General features: G+C 31.5%; 1 protein-coding gene across 7 annotated transcripts in view; it reads left to right on the top strand.

Annotated features, from left to right (window-relative positions):
- nAChRalpha4 (nicotinic acetylcholine receptor alpha4) overlaps positions 1-24,270 on the top strand; it is a 252,998-nt gene that overhangs the window by 75,352 nt on the left and 153,376 nt on the right. For 5 of the 7 annotated variants that reach the window (XM_076370226.1, XM_076370236.1, XM_031988358.2 and 2 more), the window contains one exon: positions 12,637-12,681. In XM_076370226.1, the coding sequence (XP_076226341.1) occupies positions 12,637-12,681 (45 nt within the window). Of the gene's footprint in view, positions 1-12,636; positions 12,684-24,270 lie in introns of all 7 variants that reach the window. The other 2 variants (XM_076370243.1, XM_076370240.1) reach the window with 1 other exon arrangement.

Below are 24,270 nucleotides of genomic sequence, written 5' to 3'. Positions count from 1 at the left end.
ATAACATTTTAAACATAATGAAATGAGGGATGAAAATTTTATAAAAATTAGTGCAATACCTCTGGAAATTATGGGACACTTTTGCCACTTTTTGTCATTACATTCTTATTTTCTGTATTCATTAACATTCGTTTTTATTGCCTTTTATTTTTATTATCTGTGGACGGAACATTTGCTCAGTGAATTTATGATGTTTTTTAAATATCTAATCTATGACCAAGCCTTTATTTTTTACGATAAAGAAGAAGAAATTGTGTACTTTGTATAACCATGAAAGTGAATATAATACATGCAAATTTATTCCACATATTCGTTATTGCGTGAAAAGAATAAATTGTTTTTTGTACGTGTACGTAATTTTGTTCTGTCAGCCTTCCATCTTTCAAACAAGAGTCAAATCCGAGTGATTGCATTCGTTAGACAGGGATTAATGTATGTACCAATGGCGGGCGACGCGATAATTGTTTGTCACGAACCTCTCGGCTCGGCCGTAATCATGTTGACGTGGTTTCGAAATCCCCTAGACGGAACTGGCACAGCGGATACTCTAAATCCGCAAGGACTAATCACGTTGGTCTCCGAGGTTTTTCGGAGCATTAGTAATTTCATGGTTTATAACCGCTTCTTTGTGGTTGAATAATCTCTGACAAATTTTTCTTGTCTCTATGACTACCCTGGTACATGATCTACTGAAATTTACAAGAAATTTTATTTTTTTAACTTTTCAGATGATGCAGATATGTAACATTAGATTTATGAACATTTATTGCCCAGTTTATTTCATTGTTCCTAGAAGAATTGATATTCGTTAATTTAGATCTTGGAAATTAGAAGTTTAAAAATAGATGATTAGGATATTTGTGTAACTGCATCAACTAAAATCCATGTAAATATTTACCAAATATTGCCTGTAAAATTAAACATGTTTAAAATTGACGCATTTCGTAAACTTAGTATTAACCCTTAACAGACTGGAAGTATTTCAAGTATACTTATCGTCAAAAAATACCGTAATATAGATAACAAGCGGAAACAAATACTACAACTATTGTAAATACTACAACAATAACTGATAAAAATGATAAAATAATTTTTGCCGCCATATAAGCGGCATGATTTTTTTACTTACTGGGTTCAATGCCGCGTATTGAAACCCCATCAAGGGTTAATAGTCTTCTAAAGGTAAGTAATTAACAGCTGAAGATTTCTTAAAAGACTTTTTTGTAAGAAACCATTTTAAATTGTAACTGTAATAGAATAAGGATTATTATTGATAATTTTAAAATTACAAAAAAAGAATCGATTAATTAATTATTATTTGTTATATTTTGTAAGAATATTATTCAGCTCCCTTTTCATATAGTAATTATTGAATAATCTATTAATAAGATTTTTGTAAGTAAAGTGTTAATCATTAATCTTTTCCAATCACTTTGAAAGTTAAGCCAACTTTCCGTGAAACTCTTAATTGAATTTAAAATTTCGGTTAACATTTAATCTGATTTTAGTCACATTTAGTGAAATTTCAGATCAATTTTCAGTTAATCGTAATTTTTCAAATTTCCAATTAGCCAGGTGTTTGTTAACGTCACGAGAGCCATTTATTTTGTACCTTTTTTCTTCACTGTTCCGAGGAGAATAAATATATTTGATCGTATCATCTCGTTGAAGAATATAATAATAATAAATTCTGTTTTACATTTGTTCTTGTGCTCGGAATTTTTTAAATTGTCATGCGTTATTAATCGTTGCATATAATATTTTGTCCATACTAGACGGTACACGCGTAAAATGTACATGCGAACGGAACATCTGCTCAGTCAATTTATGCAACGGAGTTATGCCACATATTTCACAGAGCCGGTTAAATTAAATCGATATGTTTTCTGTGCGCCACTTTTCGTTCAAACTGAAATTGAATTTTGCGCATAACATTCGCCTTCACTGATGATGCTTTACGTTAGGAACAAATACCAAAATTAATTCTACACGGAAAATATTTTCCTATTTTCCGTAATCTTAGAAATTTGTTTTGTTGAATGCAAATTTTTCAGTCATTATATGCATATTTGCTCGAATTTCTCGGTTTACAAGTGAATCAGGGAAATATTTGCATGATTATTAACGTGAACCTAGAAGTTACTTAGCGGCTGTCCAATGAATTCGGATAGTTTTAAATTTGCATTGAATTCTTGTGTGTAAACAATGTTAATAACGAATTGTGTATTAATAATTGCGGCTAATTAAATGCAATATAATGAATATTTTGATTAAATGAAAAATATATTTAGTATCCATCTTTATGTAATATAAATTTAGAGAAACTGATGAAAATAAATAATTCAAGTATAATTTGGTGTGGACACTTTATTTATGAACAATTTACAATTCACATCTTCAAATAAAAATATACTTTAATTAATTTAAAATCAGATGATACAAAATTACATGATTATTTATATTGATAGTGGTGGATTTTTGCATCGTTATATTTTTGCACTTTGGATCATTTTTCATAATCTAAGTAGATTAAACATAGAAGTAAAATTATTTAATTATAATCCATGCACACTAAAGCTGAATTTATTGTACGAGGTTTGCGTGTACGAACAAATATAAGCTATTTGTCCAAATACGATTGACCGATTTGTTCGTAAATACGATTGACCGATATGCTCGTAAATACTGTATTTGTTCAGTTATATATTTCGCAAATTTTAATCATTTAACTTCTGTAATCGAAATGAATGTTTGAGGATAATAATGATCTAATTCCTATTTTTAACTTCTCGGGAAAAAACAAGTTTCTGTAAAATTACTCATAATTAATTATTAATATTATTAATTATAATACTAATGTTTAATTATCAGCGTGTCCTATGATATCGTGTCACACTCGTAGTGAAGATTTCAGATAGTATTTGACAAACATAAATATTACTCGATTTATTCAAATTCAAATTCAATATTATACCTCTGTCGTCAATGATTATACTGTAGAGCAAATGTTAACACAGAATATGCTGGTAAGTTTTATTAATAACAAAGTAGTTGGACCAATCACAGTTTAGGAAGAAATCATAGGGCAAAGGTTAATTGAACGATCATTTTATAAAAATTTATAAAAATTTATTTTTCTCGACAACTGAAAAATAGGAGTTATTGTTCTCAACCACTCAAATGTCCGTAATGCTTAGAAGCCACGAAATTGACTTAAAGTATACTTTAGTTTGGAAAGTCAATAAATATTTCTAAAACTGATACAAGTTTGACGTTTATAAGGAATTCGTACTGAGTTATTGGACAGCATAATAATTACAGATAGAAGAGACTTGAATTGACGTAGTCACATATAATACATACTTATGTAACACGAGGCAATATATTTATATTAAATATTTAAAGAAAACGGAGAGATGGATAAACATTGATGAAGTCGTGAGTAGGAGAATAGTTGAAGGGGTAATAGTTTTATTTTTATTGATGAAATTACATTAATTATAAAAATGAATATCGATAAAATGAATATAACTATCCTAATTGCGAAAATTGTGAATATTATATTTATATCAAATTTTTATAAATTTTTTAATTGGAAATTAAATGTAATTTTTGTGGTTAAGATGAACTGAGGGAAAGGGAGGAGATAAAAAAGAGAATAAGGGATTGAAGTATCGAAAGTTAGGATGAGTCAAGTAACGATAAATTAAATTAGATTAAGTTCAAGTCAAAATGTCAAATAAAATATGTATGTATATGCAATGTCTAAAACTAAATTATTTTAGTAATATTATTAGTACAATAAGTAGTAAATATACTAATATCGTTAGTAAAAAATTAATAAATACTATACTATTATTATTATTATTATTATAAATTAATAAATATTATAATAATAATATTATTATTAATAGTAATAATATGAACGTATGAAAGTGTAAGAGGATAAGGCAGCTTGTAAAAAGTAGGATCGTGTAAGCCAAATAATTTCTTTAGTTATGAGGCTGAAAATAAAACTATATGTATTCAGAAAATACATTATAAAAATTCAGAAAATTTTCTTTAAATTTTATTAGTGTTGTTATCAGTATTATATTTTAAAGCGATCAAATATTTTCGCGTAATTGGTTGGGAATTGTTGTCGGTCGAAATATTTGACACTGCCGTATATTGATATGTTTGTTAAATGCCATAAAGACATATTCTGATCTTGTAAAACGGGCTACATATAAAAAGTGCCGCACATGCACATGTATGTGGAGGTACTATTTGCTGCGTGGAAAGAGGATCTCGTATAAAAAGCGTCGCGTAAATCGAGAAATGGCTAGTGTACACCGATATCGTTAGCATTAATCCGTACGTTTGATAAGTTAATATCCTTGATACCCGCTTAACATTAATTAGTATGCAAATGCCATGCAATACATTTTAAAGAATTAAAGTACAATTATACTCGTTACGTTATTAACTCAATTAGCTCTCGTTAGTATTTTTTTTTTTATTTATTCCGTTAAAAAATTAATTTGTAAATTAATTTATCTCGTTTCAGAGTAGGATATCATATTTCTGAAATGTTTTAAATATTTTACAAAACAGGATATTACTTCTTTAGACTTCCACAATGTTGCAAGGAAGATCCATTCTAGAATTGAACAACAAAACTATCCTGACATAATTTGATTTTTCTGTGTACTTGTTACAACACGAAAAAAATTAAAATATAAAATTATGCGTTCACAAATAGATCATAATAATTGTATAAAGCCAGATGTGGTTGCCGGTAATAAAAGACAGTTAAATTTAAATGAAATGAAACGACTCTGAAAACCCTATCGCGTGCATGAAGAGATTCGAATGCACGTACTTGATTTTAATTAAAACCAGCTATGCTATGCACTGAATCAATACAGAATGTGGTATGTACATTCTCATTTTACAATGTTAAAGTGGTGTGCCCTTTATAAATTACAGATGTAATGTGAAATACCTTTATAAACAATGTGCGTTTGCATAAATGCGTGGACACACATCTGCTCGTTGTATTTTAAATATATTTCAAAGTATTTTGTTATAATTGTGAAAGTTTCAATATGAAATGTAATCATTAATTACAAAAAAATACTTAATTCATTAAATATTTTCATTCAATACTTAATTTCGCACGCCATATCTTTGTCATTACTTAAAAGCGCAAGCTTACAAATTTCAATTTCTAGCTGTAACTAACGATTCTTCATTGTTAGATTTAATTGTTATCAGTAAGATGTACAAATATTATAATTATAAGTTTAAAGATGCGTTACAATATTCGTATTGCAATAAAAAAATTTCAATTCTCATTTCTGTACAATTGTAAATATTCTTTTAATTCATTATTATGTACTCATTATTACATCTGTCTTTTATTGTCACTAGGTAGGTATATCACAATACTCATGTTTTTAGTTATCATAAATGAAGATAGTATAATCATTAATATTAATAGTACGTAGCTTTTAATATTATTGAGGTATAGTTTCTGATTGTATCGAGGCTTTCCTTATTCCTCGAATTCTGATGTCAGTTCAATTCAAAATTTTTATTTAGCTCTAATTAAGTTTCTGTAAACTTTAACTTAATTCTTAATTCTTTCTTAAGTTTAAAGCTCATCCCAAGTAAGGTTGACTACATTTGGACAGTATTCCGAGGTTAAGGGTAAAAGTTGGGAAAGTTAAACCAGTGGAGACAATGCGGAAAAATCCACTCGTATGAAAGGGTTCTCTCAGCAACCAGGCCCCTTGGGATTTCCGGAGCTCGTGTTTCCTTCCCCATACCAAGCAATGCATCAAATTTCGTATTGGAAGCCAAAGAACGAGGAGGCTGACCCCAGCAATTTATTATTCTCGCAAGCTAACATTTAGGAAGAGTTACTGTTTCATGCTTTACCCACAACTCAGAATTTTCGCGTTTACTTTTCGATTAAGACAGATTAATAATTAACGTTTTCAATAAATAATAATAAGTAGACTATAATACAAACGAAGTGAGAAATTTTCGAAGATTGGATACCAATGATGTCTACAATATTGATTCCAACTTAAATTCTATAAAATATGTGTTCTATTTATTTTAAATTCAAATTGAATTTAATTTAAGAATTATATTTAGGTTTGTCTAAACACATTATGAACCATCAATATAAAGTCTTGTTTTGTTAGATCACATGATCACTGTAATGATGAACACCTTAAAAATAGTGAGTGCATAATAACCTAACGTTAAAATATATTAAACATCAAGAAATTTACAAAATAAGTATAAATTTAAGATGACGACATTGCATTAATAAAGCCAAAGCTTTATAAGATAATTACAAAGTAATCTGTAATTTAATTATTCCACCAGGTTCATTGTATCAATGTTGAAGTTCAATTTTAAAATGAAATTCTCTACTTTTCTACCGGAAATTCTATATATCTACTTGAGAAACAGATATATTCGATTCTTGGGAAACACCGTAAGTAATTTATTAAACTTGTCTATGATTGGTGAAGTTTGTTGGTCACATATGTCTTATAGTAGTTCGGTCGATCATACACTGTATAAATTGACGTATCATAAACTCGCACCGAATCGGACCTAGTGGCCTTGCCAGATGTGCGAGCGATATTTCCACATTTCAAACACCTTGTACCTACACCCCTATAAAAGCGGTTCTTCGAACACGCGGTACCGCACGTTCAGATTATTCAAATAATTTAAAATGCTGAAAAGAGAAAGTATTGCGTTTGTGTAATAAAGTTCTTTCATATTGTAAACCTGCAAATTAGACTACAATAAATTAAGTGAATACATTTAACAAAGATTATTAATAATTTATTTTCACAAACCATTGTTTGAAATTTATTTATCACAATAAATTAAATTAATTGTTAATAGTCATAGTTAATAATATATTTTATCTAAGTTAACTAATAATATCTCATTAAATAAATCTCAACAAAATGTATGGGCACATTAATTAATTCTAATCATATATAGTATCCATTCGATTTACAAATGTGTAATAACTATTTTTCGAAAACTTTTCGAACGCCCCTTGTATTTCGAACATACTCAGAACCATTTGTATTGTTTCAAAATTTTCATTGTTTGCTTATTTATTGCAAGGATGTATTGCTTCCGTATACATACATGGTGTATCTTGTATAGCTGGTCCACTTGTTAGCTTTGAAACAAACAACTAAAGATAGAAAAAAGTACGTGAAACACAGAGTGCTCTTACACTCCCTTCCACTCTAAGAAAGACGTGCAGGTGATGCGCTGGAAGAGAAAGGGTTGTGAGGACTTCAGAACAGATCCAAATTACAAACAATCTTCAGCAAGTGTTGCGCGAAACACTGAGTGCAGTTAGTAAATATACTATAAGTTTCATACGAATCAGACAGTTCTCTGCAGTATACTCTTATTTGTTGTTAGAAACATATTATTGAAGTTATCACCTTTAACACTTAATTTTAGGAAGTAATTTATCCTCGCGTTCTAGACTCTGCCAATATAACTTTCATAATACTCAATTAAAGAGACAATGACTTGCACTACGAGAAAAAAGTATTTGCCAGTTCATGAATGCGAAACATAACACTTTAATAACCTTAATTAATAGACGTATAGTATATGGAGGATATATGAAAATGTGCAGAACAAAAGTACGAAAATAGTGCAAAATTAATACCTTTTTTAATAGACACATTTGTTATTCTTGTCTTAATTAAATGATTCACGTTCCTATCTTTGAAAGATTATATTGCAGTATGTTGCGTGAAATTGTAAATTTGTATAATTAAAATCTATAAATCGAACAAACATTCTTAAACATCTTATCACAAACTTCTTTAACTGTTCAAAATTGCCAGACGTTATTCGAAATTGCTGCAACCCTCCTCAATATGCAGGACGGGCACCTCGGTTATCTACCGGTATTTTGGAAACCGTAGACATCAAGTAACACCATTTCGTGTGTGCTGCATATCGAAAGATGAAGCTATAACTGGAAAACAGAGTCATATCAAATGTATGTTTATATAAACTTTCCTTTTTTCGTGTTGGATTCATCATTGAAGATAATCCAAATATTGTGAAATACTTGTTACAAATATTTTATTACGTATGTAATTTTTTTCCTAAATATTATGTATCGTTGTTATTAAAAGTAATATAAAATTCAATTCATTATAATTACGTTATATTTAGTTTTATATAAAATTTAGTTCATACTACTTTTGAAAAACGAATATTGAGTATTGAAGATGTTATAATTATTCTGTAGCATTAAAGTAATCCACATTTATTCGTTTTATGTATAATATGAATAAAATGATAAATTCTATGGAAGTTGAGACTGAAGTATAAAATACAAGAAACATTTAAAGTATTAACTATATTCACAATCTTCAGAATGCATAGAAAGTTGATATGAAGAACCATAAGTTGTTAAAATGGAATTATTGGGTATTTCAGTATTAAGTAGTTAATCTATTTAAATACTTAAATAGTTCCACTTATTGAACTCAATGGAATTTTTTAAAGGATCAATAAGTACAGCAATACTGAAAATTTATGAAGTTGCGTTTCTTGTAGGCTAAGAAGACAATGAAAATTATTTCTCCTTGCATTTCTTTCTTTATTACTTATTTCGAACATTTGACATTTTACTATATTTTTATTCGTCAGTATTAGACGAATTTCTGTTAGACGTGAAAAGAAGTCAGGACAGATCAATACGGTCACAGTTTTCTCGTAATTATTCGGCAGCCTGTTCTCAATAAAACGCGGATCAGGATGCAAAAGCGTCGGGTTCATTGCACTCTGCCAGTGCCGTTGCTGGTGTCCACGAGTAATAGACTTTTGATGCGGCGTCCAAATGGCGCCGTCGATAAATCGCCGCCCTCCGATATTCCGGCATTGTTCGTAGATTAACGCGCTTTAAATACTTTCCACTTCCCGTAGACCTCAACGATAAATAATCGGCGAAACAACCGGACATTGTAGCCCGTTCGTGTTATACGCAAACCAATCGATGCTCTGTGTTTTAAATGATTCCGCCATTTTAGGAATGGAAAATCTGGGAAAACGTTGTTTAACGTTTCTTACGATAACGTGTAGATCATTTTTTTTATTTTTAACAGTAATATATTATTTTTAAATTTTGAGATAAGTGAAATAAAATTAACCCTTCGCCTTGCCATTTATTTCATATTATTTTATATTATTCTGACAACCATATATTATTTTCAAATTTTGACATGACTGAAATGAAATTAACACTTTGCATTACGACTCAAACGTTGTCATTTACTCTATTCATTTTTGTCGCAACTTTGTGGATACGATAGTTATAAAATAATTGAAAGGTTTCAGATTCAATTAAATTCATTTATGAAAACAAGAAAATTATTTTGGTTGCGATACGACGTATTTATAGAATAATTTGTAAAATCAAGTTTGATATTGAGCGTATACGCAACTGGGATTTGTTATTTCCACTTAAAGAGTGAAACAGTCTATGTAATGCTTTATCTATATATATATATATATATATTACTATGTAGATAATAATATATAATTATATTACATACACAATAATATAGATGTTACTTCTAAATTCTGCGATAAATGAAATAACATAATATAAATAATGCAATATAATAAAATAAGCAATTAATATAATACTTAATCCGTAATTTCAAAATGCAAAATAAGATTGTATTCGTTATCGATAAATTTCAGTGAAATTACCTTCAAACCAGAAATATTTGAATATTAGAAACATTCGCACAAATATACCACAGGAGATTCCGTATAATTTCGTAAGCAGAGATTACAAATCGCGTAAATGAAAATTAACAGGGAACTGAGTTTATTGCCCTTTCCGCAGTTTCCGCATAAAGCCTTTAAAATCGCTTCTGAATGTATACAAGGGGATTTTCGCAAAGAGAAATATTAACAAGGGCACCAAAGTAGCGGAACGTTAACATTAATCAAGAAGTTCGGCCCAGTGGATTTCATCTTTATTTTTCTTAGCACTCGAATAGCCTCAAGGAATTTACATTTCACAGCTGTCACACAGTTACGTTCTTCTTCGGAAGGAACGAATACCGAACTCATTAAAACTTGCACGGCACAGGATTTAAATTAGCCCGCTCCCAAATGTTTCGCTAACGTCGATCCAAAGAATGAATAATTCACGAACGTGCCACAGTCTAGAATCTAGGCTCTTGTTTGAAATTGTATGTGTATGTATGTGCGGATTATTCTCCCACGAGGAAATAATGAAAGTAAAACCAAAGGAAAGCCGGTATTTCTTTGGTCTAACCTCTTGTCCTACAATATCGTGTCAAACTCGTGGTGAAGATTTCAAACAGAATTTAACAGATATAAATATTATTTAATTTATTTGAAGACAAATTGCATATTATTCCTCCGTTATCAATGATTCTACTTTAGAGTAAACATTAACACAAAATATGCTTATAATTTTTATCTTGCTTTCAATAAATGTTGTGATAACAAAGTAGTTAGATCGATCATAGTTCAAACAGAAATCATAGGACAAGGTGTTAACGCGTGCTTAGCGCGGCTACTACACGGAAGAAATATCATTATAAGCTGTAATCGACCGTTGAACTGAGTTTATTTCGGAATTGTAATACATAGAAATCGATATTTACGGTATGTATATGCACGGTACAGCAATAAGCAAGGATTTCATATTCTTGCTCCTTGAGCTTTTATTAGACATCGATTCGGATCTAATATCAGATCAAATATTGGAAGCATCCAATAATACGCTTGTGCAGTTTTTTCGCGGGAGAAAAATACGACGGAATTGGAGGGACAATTTCTGTGATATGAAAATTGGAATCCTATGGGAAATTGGAAAATAGAGTGCGCGATTTCGTTGAGAAAATATATTTTCGTATTGTCTGTAGTTTCATTTCAAATTAAAATAACAATATTTTAGTATATTTATACGTCGTTTGAAGAATTTCATGTGAGTTGTTTATATAAAGGGTTACCATTCGTTGTGTCTGCATTATGATAATAGTAATATATTTGTATTATTTTATAAATAATTGAGGAGAAAGGGAAAACACGTTATATTTACTTAGTAGAATGGTGTGGGAATAGATGTATTGTGCGTGTTGACTGTGGGTGAGCATGTATTTTGAATAAATTTTGATGTAATTGGAATATTCTACACTAAATTAATTTTCTGTAATATCGCTTTTTATATGTTAACCAATTAACTGTGTTCGAAAAGCATATACGACATCTTAAAACACAAGATGGTACTAATTTTTTCAATGATAAATTATTTAATGTTTCTGTTAAGGCCACTTATAGCCTTCTCGTTTCGTCCGGGCCTTTAAATTACCGTAGCTTTAGATTTGTATACACTTTTTATCTTTCTTTAAGACTTATTTGTACATTCGGTGGATTTTCTTGACAATAAGAGCCTTCGTCCCGTCGCGACTTGCAATCGTCCTTACGGTATTACGAGAAGGGACCGCGGTAGCCATAAATCCTTGAACCAGTCACCAGCATTTTTAACTCTGTAGTCCGTCTGTTTTATCATGTGTTATTAAGGTCAAAGCGTTTCTTGCTTTTTACCTGCCACGGTCGAAGATTGCAAACGGGACGAATTAGTTACTAACATTAGCAACTAGGAAGACCCAAGAAGGGAGGGGACTGTGTCTCCCTTCCACAACCCTCTACATGTAAAAAGGCCAATCAGAACGTCTTCACCCCCGCGAAGACGACTCTGCCGAGGTATCGTCGAAGACGATTCTGGGAGATTCAGTCAGTACGGAGTAGGAAGTAGGCAGTACGGAGTAAGAAGTAAGAAGCAGGAAGTCAATCAACAATTAGTACAACATTACAACGTAACAAGTCACCACAAGAATCAAGTCTACATCAGCTCATTTTCTAAGTTTTGTTCCCGATCATTCGGGTCGTCCTTCGAGACGTATAAGTTTTATAAGTCGACACACCACGTGCAAACGCCCACAAAGCTCGATCACCATTACGGTAGCCATGAGTACCTAACAGTTTCATATAAGTGTGTAATTTTTCTTCGTTCTGCTTTAGTCTTTCATTAGAATATATTATAGATGCATTTGCTCTGAGTTTGACGAGTATACACTTTATCCTTTGATTTTATTGCACGCCTAATGAGAGATTTTTCAAACCACAGTTAACTGGTTAATGATATTCGTGTTAAGTGAATTTAGAATATACCAAATGTACATGAACTTCATGCAAGCTAACGAAAACATGTTCTAGAAAGTGTGCAAGTGAGATGAATGTATATGAAATTGTGCGCGTGATTTGATTTAAATTCATTATTTTATTGAGTCGTATATAGTAAACATATTGTTTATATAAATAAAATATTCTCTTTCTCCAACAATAGGTATACAACTTCATATAGCAGTATTTCATAAACATATACGTTCGTTATTTTTAATAAGCTATACATTATTTTAGAATGAAAATATAATTGTTATTCAAAATGAATCAAACAATAATGTTACCATAACATAACATCATACATATAATAAATCATAAATTTAATAAAATTTTTCTTCATTGCAGAACTTGAAGAATCAAATCATGACAACGAATCTGTGGGTCGAACAGGTGAGCGATATTAATTTATAGAATTAATTAATTAAACCTAGAGTAAATAGCGTGATTTAGGCTAAATTGAAATTAAAATGATACAATCAACATATAATTCAAATTAATTTGCAATTTTATTTATTATATTTACTAATAATTTTCAGTTTAAATAGTGTATTATATATGAAAAATTTATAACATACTATTTATAATAAAAATTATTATTTTCCATTAAAAAATCTTATTCTGGAAAAACTCAATGCGTCGAGTGCTTTTGTCAAAATATGAAAAGGAGGAGAGAAGAGCAGATGTTATTACGTAGTTTTCTGCGAGCGAGTAGGGGAGTAGCGAGAAATAGGATTTTTTGGTCAAGATGGAGATCTCGAAGGAAGTGTAACGTTATCATGTCCTCGTTTACCTGGGAGGATTGAATGTTGTTTCTGTAGATCATCCGAAGGTGTTGTTTGCGCTGCGAAGATTTGCTTTTCCTTCAAGCAAAAAAAAGATAATGGTAGGAATACCGTATTTGCTAAAAGTTCGATACTCTTAAAGATATGTTCTCCTCTAGTAGGAATACATAAACTATACATAGCATGGAATAGAGTCTTTGGTTTTATCAAGATTGTGCTCAGGTATCATTAACATTGTATGAAAGTAAAGATAATGTTACTTCCGCATTAGGAATCCGCATTCTTTCGAATCATGCGACGTCATAAATGTTTGCAAATAGAATTTTGATATAAGAAATTGCAAAGTATTCCTTAATATGCACTTTGATAACTGCAATTTTCTAGACACGCCCTAGAATTTTGATACGCAACTAAATGAAGGAAAGTAGAACAAGAACTGATAATCCGATTTTTCTCTAAAACCGATAAGGATAGAGAGCCGAAACTTGGCACAAAGTATTCTTTCTTGGTAAGCTATTGAATGGCCCATCATCGGTTTAATTTGGTTCAATGGCACTTCTGTCCCCCTTGTTCGGCTATACCTTTTAACCTAGACTCAACCTTTCCATAATTCAACCAGTACCGAACATCCACGAACTTCTGAATCCAAGAAGGAACAAATTTAACGTTTCGAATTTAATGAAAATTTACTGTAGAAATGAATTCGAATTCACTTGTATATAGAAAAAGAAATTACACAGAAAGCACAGCGAAAACGTCGTGCAATCGGAATATTCTAAAGGTGACGTAATATTCTCCGAGATAAAGTATTACACGCTCTGATTTCTCGAGTCACATCAGTGTTACTGCAATTTACTTTGCCCAGTAATACGTCACCGTGCAACTGCATCGTCAAGAATTGAAACAAGAAAAGACGAGAGGCGTGATAGTAAGGTGCAACAGCAAATGTAATTGAAGAATAATTAAGCGGGACCAATTAACATCTACCTTCCTCTCTTCTGGGGCAACTTGAGGAACCGTCTTCAAAGATGAATCCCACTAAATTCGTTAGGCGTTGCACATGCAATTTACGCTCGCGAAGATATGAGCGTCCTCGTCTTTAAGGGCAAATTAACTTCCTCCGCTAAAAATTTATGCTTTCCTGTGAGAGATGGTGTCGTGAAACAGAGAAACTGGGGTAATTGGACGAATTCAGTGGCGAAATTGGAGAAAATACTTTGGTACGCTGTGTTGTACTAATAATGATTTTTACGCGAATTATTGGTCAAATTGTTTGAGTAATAAGATTATATTTTGGATTGTCTATTTCTATTTAAATGCCTAACTTTGTAGTGTTGTTAACTGCCCCACCGTTTGAAAAAATATTAAATTTTATTGGAACTGATTACTCGTTTAAAATTTATTAAACAGCAATAAGAGATTTGAATATTTTTCATATAACGATATAAATTAATTTCATTGAAAATTCCCGAACAGTAAAGTATAAATAAACGAAGATATTACACGTTTTGATGAAATATTGCTAGCTGTTTCAGAGACAAAAAACAAATTATAACATGCACATGTTTGTTTCGTTAATATTATACGTCTGCTGGTGCACGCTTTCTACAGTTAAATATATGGTTATAGCATATACACACTGAAAGATATTGACATTAATATTCATTATCATATTTCCACAAATTAACTTTCAATGAGCCAAGTTATTCGCGTTTGGAAAAAACGATGTAACGTGAAGCTGGCAAATATTAACCTACGGATATGAATTTGTAATTGAATCATAACTGTTTAACATTTCATCGTGAAAAGAACGGTTCGTAATCTTAATTATGGTATAGTCTCTTTAATTATTATATGAATCTTTTCTTTTCATTGAAATAATGGAGAAATGAAAAAGTGTAACACACGAAATAAACGTTATTTGATATTTGATAAAAATGAGATATTTGCATTGCGCTGCAAGAACGACAAGGTACACATCACCACAAATAAACTTTTTAATTATGGAAGAGTAATACGACAATATGACGCCACGTCAGCCAGTAGCGGAAAAATGAAATTAGATTTAATATTTTATAACTAGACAACGAAAAATTCCATTTTTACTTCGTCTGTGCATTTTCTAGGCATCATTAAAATTCCAAGTGCATAAAACTTTTTTAGCAAGGTGTAATGCATTCCTGACTAGTCATTTACTCCATCATTGAAATAATTGAATATTACTTATCTAACTTTATTTTTAAAATAAATGTTTATAATTTTTTTGACATGTTATAGAAATAAGCGTAGAAACACAATTGATACATATTACATTAGAAACAACTTTTGTTTTATTCATTTGTTGCTCAGTCGTTGTTGTACAAATATGTTATGAAAATTGAGTATTCTATATTAAATAAATATGTTAACATTAAATACCGAATATATGTTCATGTTATTTTCTAGCGCTACAAAATTTATACAAAGAATAACCACAATTAGTGTTCGGAAATATTAATTAGTCATAGGAACAATAAATAATAAAACTATTTAAAAATTACTATTTCAGTGAACGCCAATAAAAGATTTTATTTATCAAAGCAGCCATATTCTTTTAAATACACATTTACTTAGTATGCTGCCAAAATTTTGGGAATTCGCTAGTTCTAGCGTTGCCATTTAGTTTATTATTTTCGCAAAACTTCACATTTTTATGTTTAGAAGTTACTGACACAACACAGTAGCAAATATGTTAATGTTGTAGGAAAATATTTTAAGAAACAATAAGGCCATAACTTATTTGTGACTTTTCTTATACTTTCCTGAAACTTTTGCAGCAACCCACGTATTTTCAACAATATATTAACAGTATTTCTACCTATGTTGTCAAAGTTTTGAAACTTTAACTTAAAATTATTTTCTCCGTTTAATCATTTTTCCTGAATTGAATTTTGGACATTTCCTATTGTTAGTTTTATAATTGTTATTAGAAAAATCGAGAAGTCAATTCAGAATATAAAATTTGAAATGGTGTCTGTTGACACCTTCGGTAGAAATAGTGTTAACATGTACAAAATATCTCGTTTGTAAAGTGTCAAAAAATTGAAATACACGAATACAAAACAGTAAAGTTATTCGATGACGCAAAGTGTTGATATGAACATCGCACATTCAAGTATGTAAAACACCATCGAAAAAAATTACTCTGCCCTGAAAATCGTTCTTCCAGCCCTTGAAACTATAAAGCACCGGAATCTCAATTTTCCCCCGATGTTCGATAGTGCAGATGTGTTTCTGTCAGAGAACCTCAGTCGGCCAAGCTGTACGTGTAATTTAATCGTCCTCATTCCTAGGGCACAAATTGTTCCAACGCGTTCCCTCGGCGACTATCCAGCAATTTTTCCTCGTCCCCGGGAATCGCGAACAGCAATTCACCTACAAACTCGTCCTGTGTTACGGAGCGAGAACAGATTATTTCAAAATAATTGAAGATCGTCGGTTTTCACGATGCAATTTTCTTTAACATGTTGACCACCGCGAGAATTTTAAGCGTTCCGTATAATATTATCGTTTCACGATAAACGTAAACCTTAAGAGAATTAATTATTAATGATTTAATATCACACTATTGTTAATATTATATTTAATATTATTAATAGTACACTATTATTTAGCTATCTATGAAACTAAATATATTATTACTTTTTATAATTGTTTTCTAGCAATATGGACAATATCAGTTTCCCAATTTTTCTTCGGTCTATTTCTATATTCATTAAAAAAAACGATCATCTAATTTGTTCACGTTTATTTTGTAATCAGCTATTCGACTGGTTACTTCAGAAATAGGTGTGTACAAAGTGTCGATACCTTCATTGTTAACTATGCAAGATTCAGTATACCTCTAAAAACAATGGAACATACAGATATTTTTCCTTATTATTAATACTCCAAGATGTCCATGCTTCATTAACTCACACGATTGAGCTATCTTCATTGGTTTCTAATCCAATATCTTGCCACTTCTTTTTATTTATATAACATACTGAGTGTGGTTTTTTAACATAGTAAACACTGTATTTATATGTACATATTTATATTAATACTAATGTTTGTGAAATGCAAAATCCCAATTGATGTTTCTTATCAATAATGTTTGAGAATTAAATCTCACCCGGAATTACCCTACACGCACCCTTAGCCGAGGTTGCCATTCGATTCATAATCATGCCGGTACGGCGAACACTTGTTTGGCCGGCAATGACGTTTTCGACGAAGACGAAGTGATAAAGCCAGGCCTGGTCTAAAGGCGAGTGAGTGAGAGAGGGAGCAGAGGAGGCTCAGATCGTTACACCGGGTCACATCCGTCTCTCTGTGTGTACTTATGCGTGTACGTGCGCTGCAAGGTATTCCGGCCGCGTCTCCGAGCGTCACGCCATCCTTCAACGTCGAAACCACCCTCTTTAGCTCCCGACCGTTTGCGACAACCTACCAGCTATCTAGGCACAACCGGTTCGCCCTCGGCTAGGATTCCGTACACGAGTAATGGCGAACGGCGTCCCTGTTACACCGTTCGTTTGTTTCGAACCGCTGCGTGTTGCAAATGTACGCCTTTTCTTTTTTCCCTTTTTGCCCTTTCCTATTGAAAGTCAATGAGCTCCGCTTCTGACGGATGGCTTCACGAGATTGGAAAGTTAGCATTTAAGGTTTTCAGCTGATTCAATATTTGATCTTGTGAAAGGCCGATTGAATTTGTTTGGATTACGAGACTAAGATTTTGGTCATACTATTGACGAGACTTCGGTGAATGATTAGCACTATAACTACTATTGCTGAGAATAAGTATTATTAGTGTTACTTTATTTTTATCTGTTATTCGTTTCGTAACAATATCATTAATAATGTATATGTGTGTATAAAATATTAATTAAGTACATTGTACGCAGGACGTTTTTAGATAATTGTATCTATTGAAATGCATAGAAAGCTTTGAGAATATTAATCAATTATTATTAATACATTAATATCAATACTGATATTGTTGCATAATATACGCAAATAGACTGATGAATTGGCAATGGGAATTTGTAACTACTAGTCGTTTGATTGGTCGTGTAATTAATAGTAGATTGGAAAATTAGCATTTTAGGTATTCAGCTGATTCAATATTTGATCTTGGGATGGGCGAATGAGGAAAGCCGTTTTACTTTGTTTGGATTCCGATACCAAGACACTTTTTACAATTTCACTTTAAGTATACTGGGTCACCTTTTTCATTCATTTGTCAAATAAGTATTTATACCTTTTCAATAATTGTACAGGAAGAAATCAGGAATGGACCATTTTTACTCATGTGAAAGTTCTAGTGTTAGCTGCAGTTTCTGATATCACGGTTGAAGTTTTTATAATTGCGCTTAATATTTTATACTTGAAGGAATTAGGGTATACGTCGCTGGTCAAGTCCCGAGGTAGATTACGTTGAAAGCTTAGGTGTCTGAGTTATAAAATGGCTACGAAAAACCTTGGCAATTTATTGGGTTGTACAACTTTTTTCAAAGTTTGCATTTTTATTAAGGAAGTATAATTATATGTATATTAATGTAGTCTTAAAACCATGACTACAATAAAAGCTACAGCCATAATTGAATTGGACAGTGCAGAATGTATCCCACGAAAAGAATATTTCCTGGCTCTTTCAATCTGTGTTTCCGTTCAATCTGGCGACAGTCATCGAGCTAGGAAGATGTTGGTCAAATCCTGTGCGAGAGACCGATAAGTGTTACAAAGAAGATCGAAGAGAAGCGTGGGACGAACAGACGGCAATCGTTTAACTCGGGGGTGTACAAATAAAATGCTGTCGCTGAACGAATAAACTGTAATTACATTTCGACGGAGAACAGGATTTGGGACTCGTGTTCCATCGATAAAAATTATTTGACTGAGATTTACTTTATTATTTAATAAATTGTTTTATTTGGAAATAGATATTCTCCGGAATTTTCTGCGTAAGTAAATTATGCCTGTAATGTGTATTGACAGCTCCTGGCTTAAAGAAATACGAAACCGTGATCGACGTTTATTCTCTTGAGCCACTTTTGTCAAGAATGCAGAGTCTGATGTCGTGTCATTGATCGAAGTCAACGGTTCTAGAAGAGTAAATCTCAATTACATTATGAACTTTGTTGTGTTCTTTTTAATTTAAGCATGATGGAAATTCGCTAAGAGAGAAAGATGGAAATAAATGGAAAACTTTATTTGGAAAAGTTTGTTTAGTAACAAGCTTATTATTATATTTATGTTATTACTAGTATTTTATTTTTATCTATTATTAGAGTTTCATAATAACATCATTAATAATGCATATGTGTATATAAAGTATTAATTAAGTATAATGTATTCATGTCGTCACCGTATAATTGTGTCTAACGAAGAAGGTAGAAACATTTGAGAATATTAATAAATTATTATTAATATATTAATATCAATATTGATATTGTTAAATAATTTACACAAATAAACTGATGAACTGGCAATAGGAATGTATAATTATTAGTCGGGACCGCAGCAGAATTCGCATAATGCCGAAAATGACCGACCGTTGGAGAAGTTGTAGACGGGCCATTGAACCGTAGTCGTTAGCGCGCGCAACTTATAAAAACTGTTCGATCAAGAATTTCGCCAAATTTATCTACACTTCGGGTCTGTCGTTAATAGAACTTCGTTGTGCACCGGCGTAATGAAAAGTTCAATAAGGCATTCCAGATTAAAATTATTTTTCTAACCGGAGAAACTTCGTGCGCTACGGTATAGTAATATTAATGGCTTCTTTATTATATAATTTCTCATTTAGTAGAAAAGGATAATTAAAACGTCGTGAATATTATATAGTAATGAATGTTTGCTTTCTCCTTTGAGTAGATAGTGAATTAATTATGTTGCGTCTGTATTAATATAAATAATTTATTCTTCAATTCATTGAAGAATTTCATGTGTCATACTTTTTACGCGAACAAAATGATTTATTACGTGGAATGTGTCTATAAACTAACGATTAATATTCACGAATAATCTTGTCCAACACGTTGTCCAACACTTCGTTTTCTGCCGGTGCAATTTCATTTTCAGACGAAAACGGCGGAGTGTATTGGTCTCTTTTCAGCTTGGAAGAAAGTTCGTGGAAATTCGATTGCCTTGCAGCCATTAATTAGTGGCCAATTATCTCACAGAGGAACGAAACTTCGGTGGAGAATTTCTTCAGCGGGATCCAATCAGAAATTCACTTTTTTTTTTAACAACTAAGGTGTGCCTATATGTATATGCAGGGTGTTCTTACAACCATTCTATATTAACGTACTTACGTTTTCTAGAAATTTAATAATATAACATGAAAACAATAATACTGTATTACCCTTCGATATTGATATGTTAATTTATCTTTTAAAATTTTAATTTAAGAAATGTTCAGCTTGTTGAGTGTTGAAATATCGAAAAATATTAAAAGTTTGTTGGATAGTGTCATGATTTGTTACTAAGTCTTTTATGAGAGATAAAAATTATGTTATTTGTATGTAAATTCGAGATGTAGTGTAACAGATTTATTGCAATCAATTATTGCGTAGGAAATAATTCATTATTTAATGCTTCTATTTAACTTAACGTGTAAGTAATGAGATACTTTAATATTTTATCAATTTTCGAAACGAAAACAACGTGGAGGATATGTTAGATTATAGGATAAATACGTTCGGTTGCAAGTATACATATATTTTAATTATGATATTTTAAATGCGTATAAGTATAATTAGTAAGAAAATCTGCTTAAACAGCATCACTACTTCACCGCTTCAGAAAGCTAATAATAAAATAAAAATATTGAATATAAACAGGCTTGTTTGTGTTACAATTCAATATGTCTTTGACCAATAATCGAATTTTCTTATTTCTTCTGCGTATCGAATTCCCGATTCCCAATCGAATAATAAATAACAGTGTGAAAGCATGATGCTGCCTCGCCGCTTCGTGAAACCAATCATAAAAAGGAATATTGAATGTATTGAAACATATTCGAGTTACAACCTAATAATTCCTTCATCAGTGATGGAATTTTGTGATCTCTTACTAACAACAAAGGAATAAACAATGCATCATGATTATTCGTAGGAATAAAACTATTTCGTTTTTGCGTAAATTCAATAATAAGAATGAACATTGAACACGGTCACATTTATTTGCATTACAACCCAACAATTCCTTGATCAATAATTGAATTTTCTTACTGGTTGAGAGAAGTCGAATAATGAATAATGACAGTTTGCAGGCATGAAGCAATTTCCTTTCCTTCGTGAAACCAATAATAACAAGGAATATTGAATACAACCGAGCTTATTTATGTTACAATCCAATAATTCTCTGATCAATAATTGAATTTTCTTGTTACCCACGTTGAGAATCAAATAATAAATAATGACAGTCTGTAGGCATGAAGCTATTTCGTTTCCTTCACGAAGCCAATAATAAAAAAGAATACTGAACACAACTGAGCTTTATTTTACAGTCCAATAATTCTCTGATCAGTAATTGAATTTTCTTATTTGCTAGTAACACAGGGAATCAAATAATGAATGATGATAGGTTGAAGACATGAAGCTATTTTGTTTCTACATAAACCTAATAATAAAAAAAATATTGAATACAATTGAACTTATTTATTTTACAATTTAATAATTCTCAGATCAATAATTGAATTTTGTTATTTATTAGTAACACAGGGAGTCAAATAATGAATGATGACAGTTTGTAGGCATGAACTAAAGATAACGGGGTTCACAGGGGAAAGGAGAGCACGGAGAAAGAAAGACAAGCAGGCTGATGGGCACAGAGAGGGTAGCAGCTGATAGTGGAAAAGGTAGTGGAGATAGAAAGTAGAAAGAGAGACGTGTTCGCGGATAGAAAGGCGATCGGTGCGCACTACTATTGTTATCAATTTACTTCCGATATATTGACTGGTTTCTAAAATGGACGCTCTTATCGATACGTGATTGTGAATCTCCACGGTTCGAACTAACCTCTTTGAGCAATCGATTTTACCACCTGTCGACCGCAGACACATCTACATACATACATGTCTCAGGAAACTTATCAAAGATTTTAGGTGGTACCGATTTGAATTGTTGATGGAGTTAAAACGCAATTGACGCCGCTTAGAAGGTTAAGTCGTTGGTGTTCGGGACAGAGGGAAGAAAGTTCAACCTGGAAACTCATTTCTTGCGGGAATATAACTTATGCTAACTACGTTGAAGTAATGCAATAAGAACATTCTATAGTAAACTGATTCCGTTGTGGCTTAATGCAAACGAGAAAGGAACAATTAAACGCACATCAGACGTGATGTTTCGTTTGTAATGTATAGAATGTTTTCATTTTAAGATTATCGATTAAGATTAGAATTACGAAGCGATTAAGATGCTTTTTCATAATTATTATGAAAATTTATAAAACAATTGAACATTATATACATATAAGAAGTGATCGGGATCCAAGTCTATACAACGCGTAGCCACGGCCCTGACTACCCGTGGTCGGCGAGCGATGGCCGTGTGGCGCCGAAGCTCTGTACACACGCTCCTGACGGCGATTTTCTTAACCTGCCTGAAAGAAAACATTTTTCACGCTTCCCGCGGGGGGTTCCTCTTCAGAAATATCTGCAGAATCCAATGGCGCATAGCAAATTCGTGCTAGCCAACCCACTTTTCGTAGAAATGTAACAGAAGTGCATACAAAGTACGCGCATCTACCCTTTTTTCAAATTTGATCATCATTTACAAGCATTTAGTGATATGCAATATTTGAAATTTGTATAGTTACATATTCGGGTAACTCTCCTCTATTTTTTACGACCAATTTTAGCTGCTTATCGTTTTTAGTTTTCACGTAACACTTGTTTATCTGAAAAATTCGACAGTTTTTACAAAAACCCATGTTTTTCGAAAACTGGACGTAACCCAGCAATTTGGTTTTCGAATTCGTATTTAGACAAGGAACTGTATAAGAATCACCTAGTGGTTATTGCAAGACACAAAAAAAGTTCAAATTTGTTCCACAGTGTTATAGAAAAGTAATACTTAATTTATATTTTAAAAGAATTAATAACACTTAGATTTCTCAAATTTAATTGAAAATTTTTTGTCACGAGTTTTACACGATATTGTAGGTCAAGAGGTTCGTAGACAAGTAAAATGAGGGAGGAATTCTAGATATTAATGTGCGAGATGATTTGTATTCCTTACTACATAATTAATTCTTCATTGATTTTATCAATGTATTGTGATGTAATAAGAAGAATTTGATTCGAGTATTGATCCTTATTAATTACTTGGAATATATTAGCGATTAAAAATATCCCCGTTACTCACGTACAGCTGTTAATGAGTTATATGTTATTTTCAATTAAAAAGTATTTTTTGTCTTATTTTACAGAATATAATTTGCACGAAGTTTTTGAAGCTCAATCGTTCTTCGAAATTAAATTTCTCGAAATCTAAGAGACATAAAGAATACAGATTTCAGATTTGAATTCAATATACTAATGCATAATCGTGATTAAACTGATTGCAACTTGTAATTCACTTATACCTAGGACTTGCTTCATTGATTTGTGTAACAAACAATAAAAATAGTATTAATTATAATGAAACTTACAAATGTCAGAATGTAATATTCCTGAAGAATCGATTTTTCGACCTACGTAAAGCGAATATTGCGTTGCCTTTAAAATTCAGGTGAGTCTTTTACACACGATTTAAAGAGCATAAGCGGAGAACCAATCACTGCATTATTCACAGGCTGCCGGCCTATAGATCGGAAAAAATTTAAGGCGTCTTTCTAGATAAGAGAAGATGAGGTGAATATTAGGAACAAGAAAACTATTGTTTAATTTTTATCGCTAATTGTAAACATTTCAGAAAAGGAATTATTAAAATTTGTTTAAGAAAACAATGTTTCAATTCTCTTTATCCATAAAATAAATAAATAGAGTACCATAATGAAGTCAACATTTAAAGTGAGTTGTGAAAGTTCACCTTACAGGAAATGTAGAAAGTTCGATAAAATTCAACGATATTACGTGTTGTTGGCATATTTAAAAAAATCTGGATACAATGAATCACGAACTACTTGAACAGTTGCAATTAAAACTTTAAACAAGCAAGGTATGGAAGCA

The sequence above is a fragment of the Nomia melanderi genome, chromosome 1 (genome assembly GCF_051020985.1).
Source record: "Nomia melanderi isolate GNS246 chromosome 1, iyNomMela1, whole genome shotgun sequence".
NCBI lineage: Eukaryota > Metazoa > Arthropoda > Insecta > Hymenoptera > Halictidae > Nomia > Nomia melanderi.
This window is presented reverse-complemented; position numbering and strand designations above follow the sequence as displayed.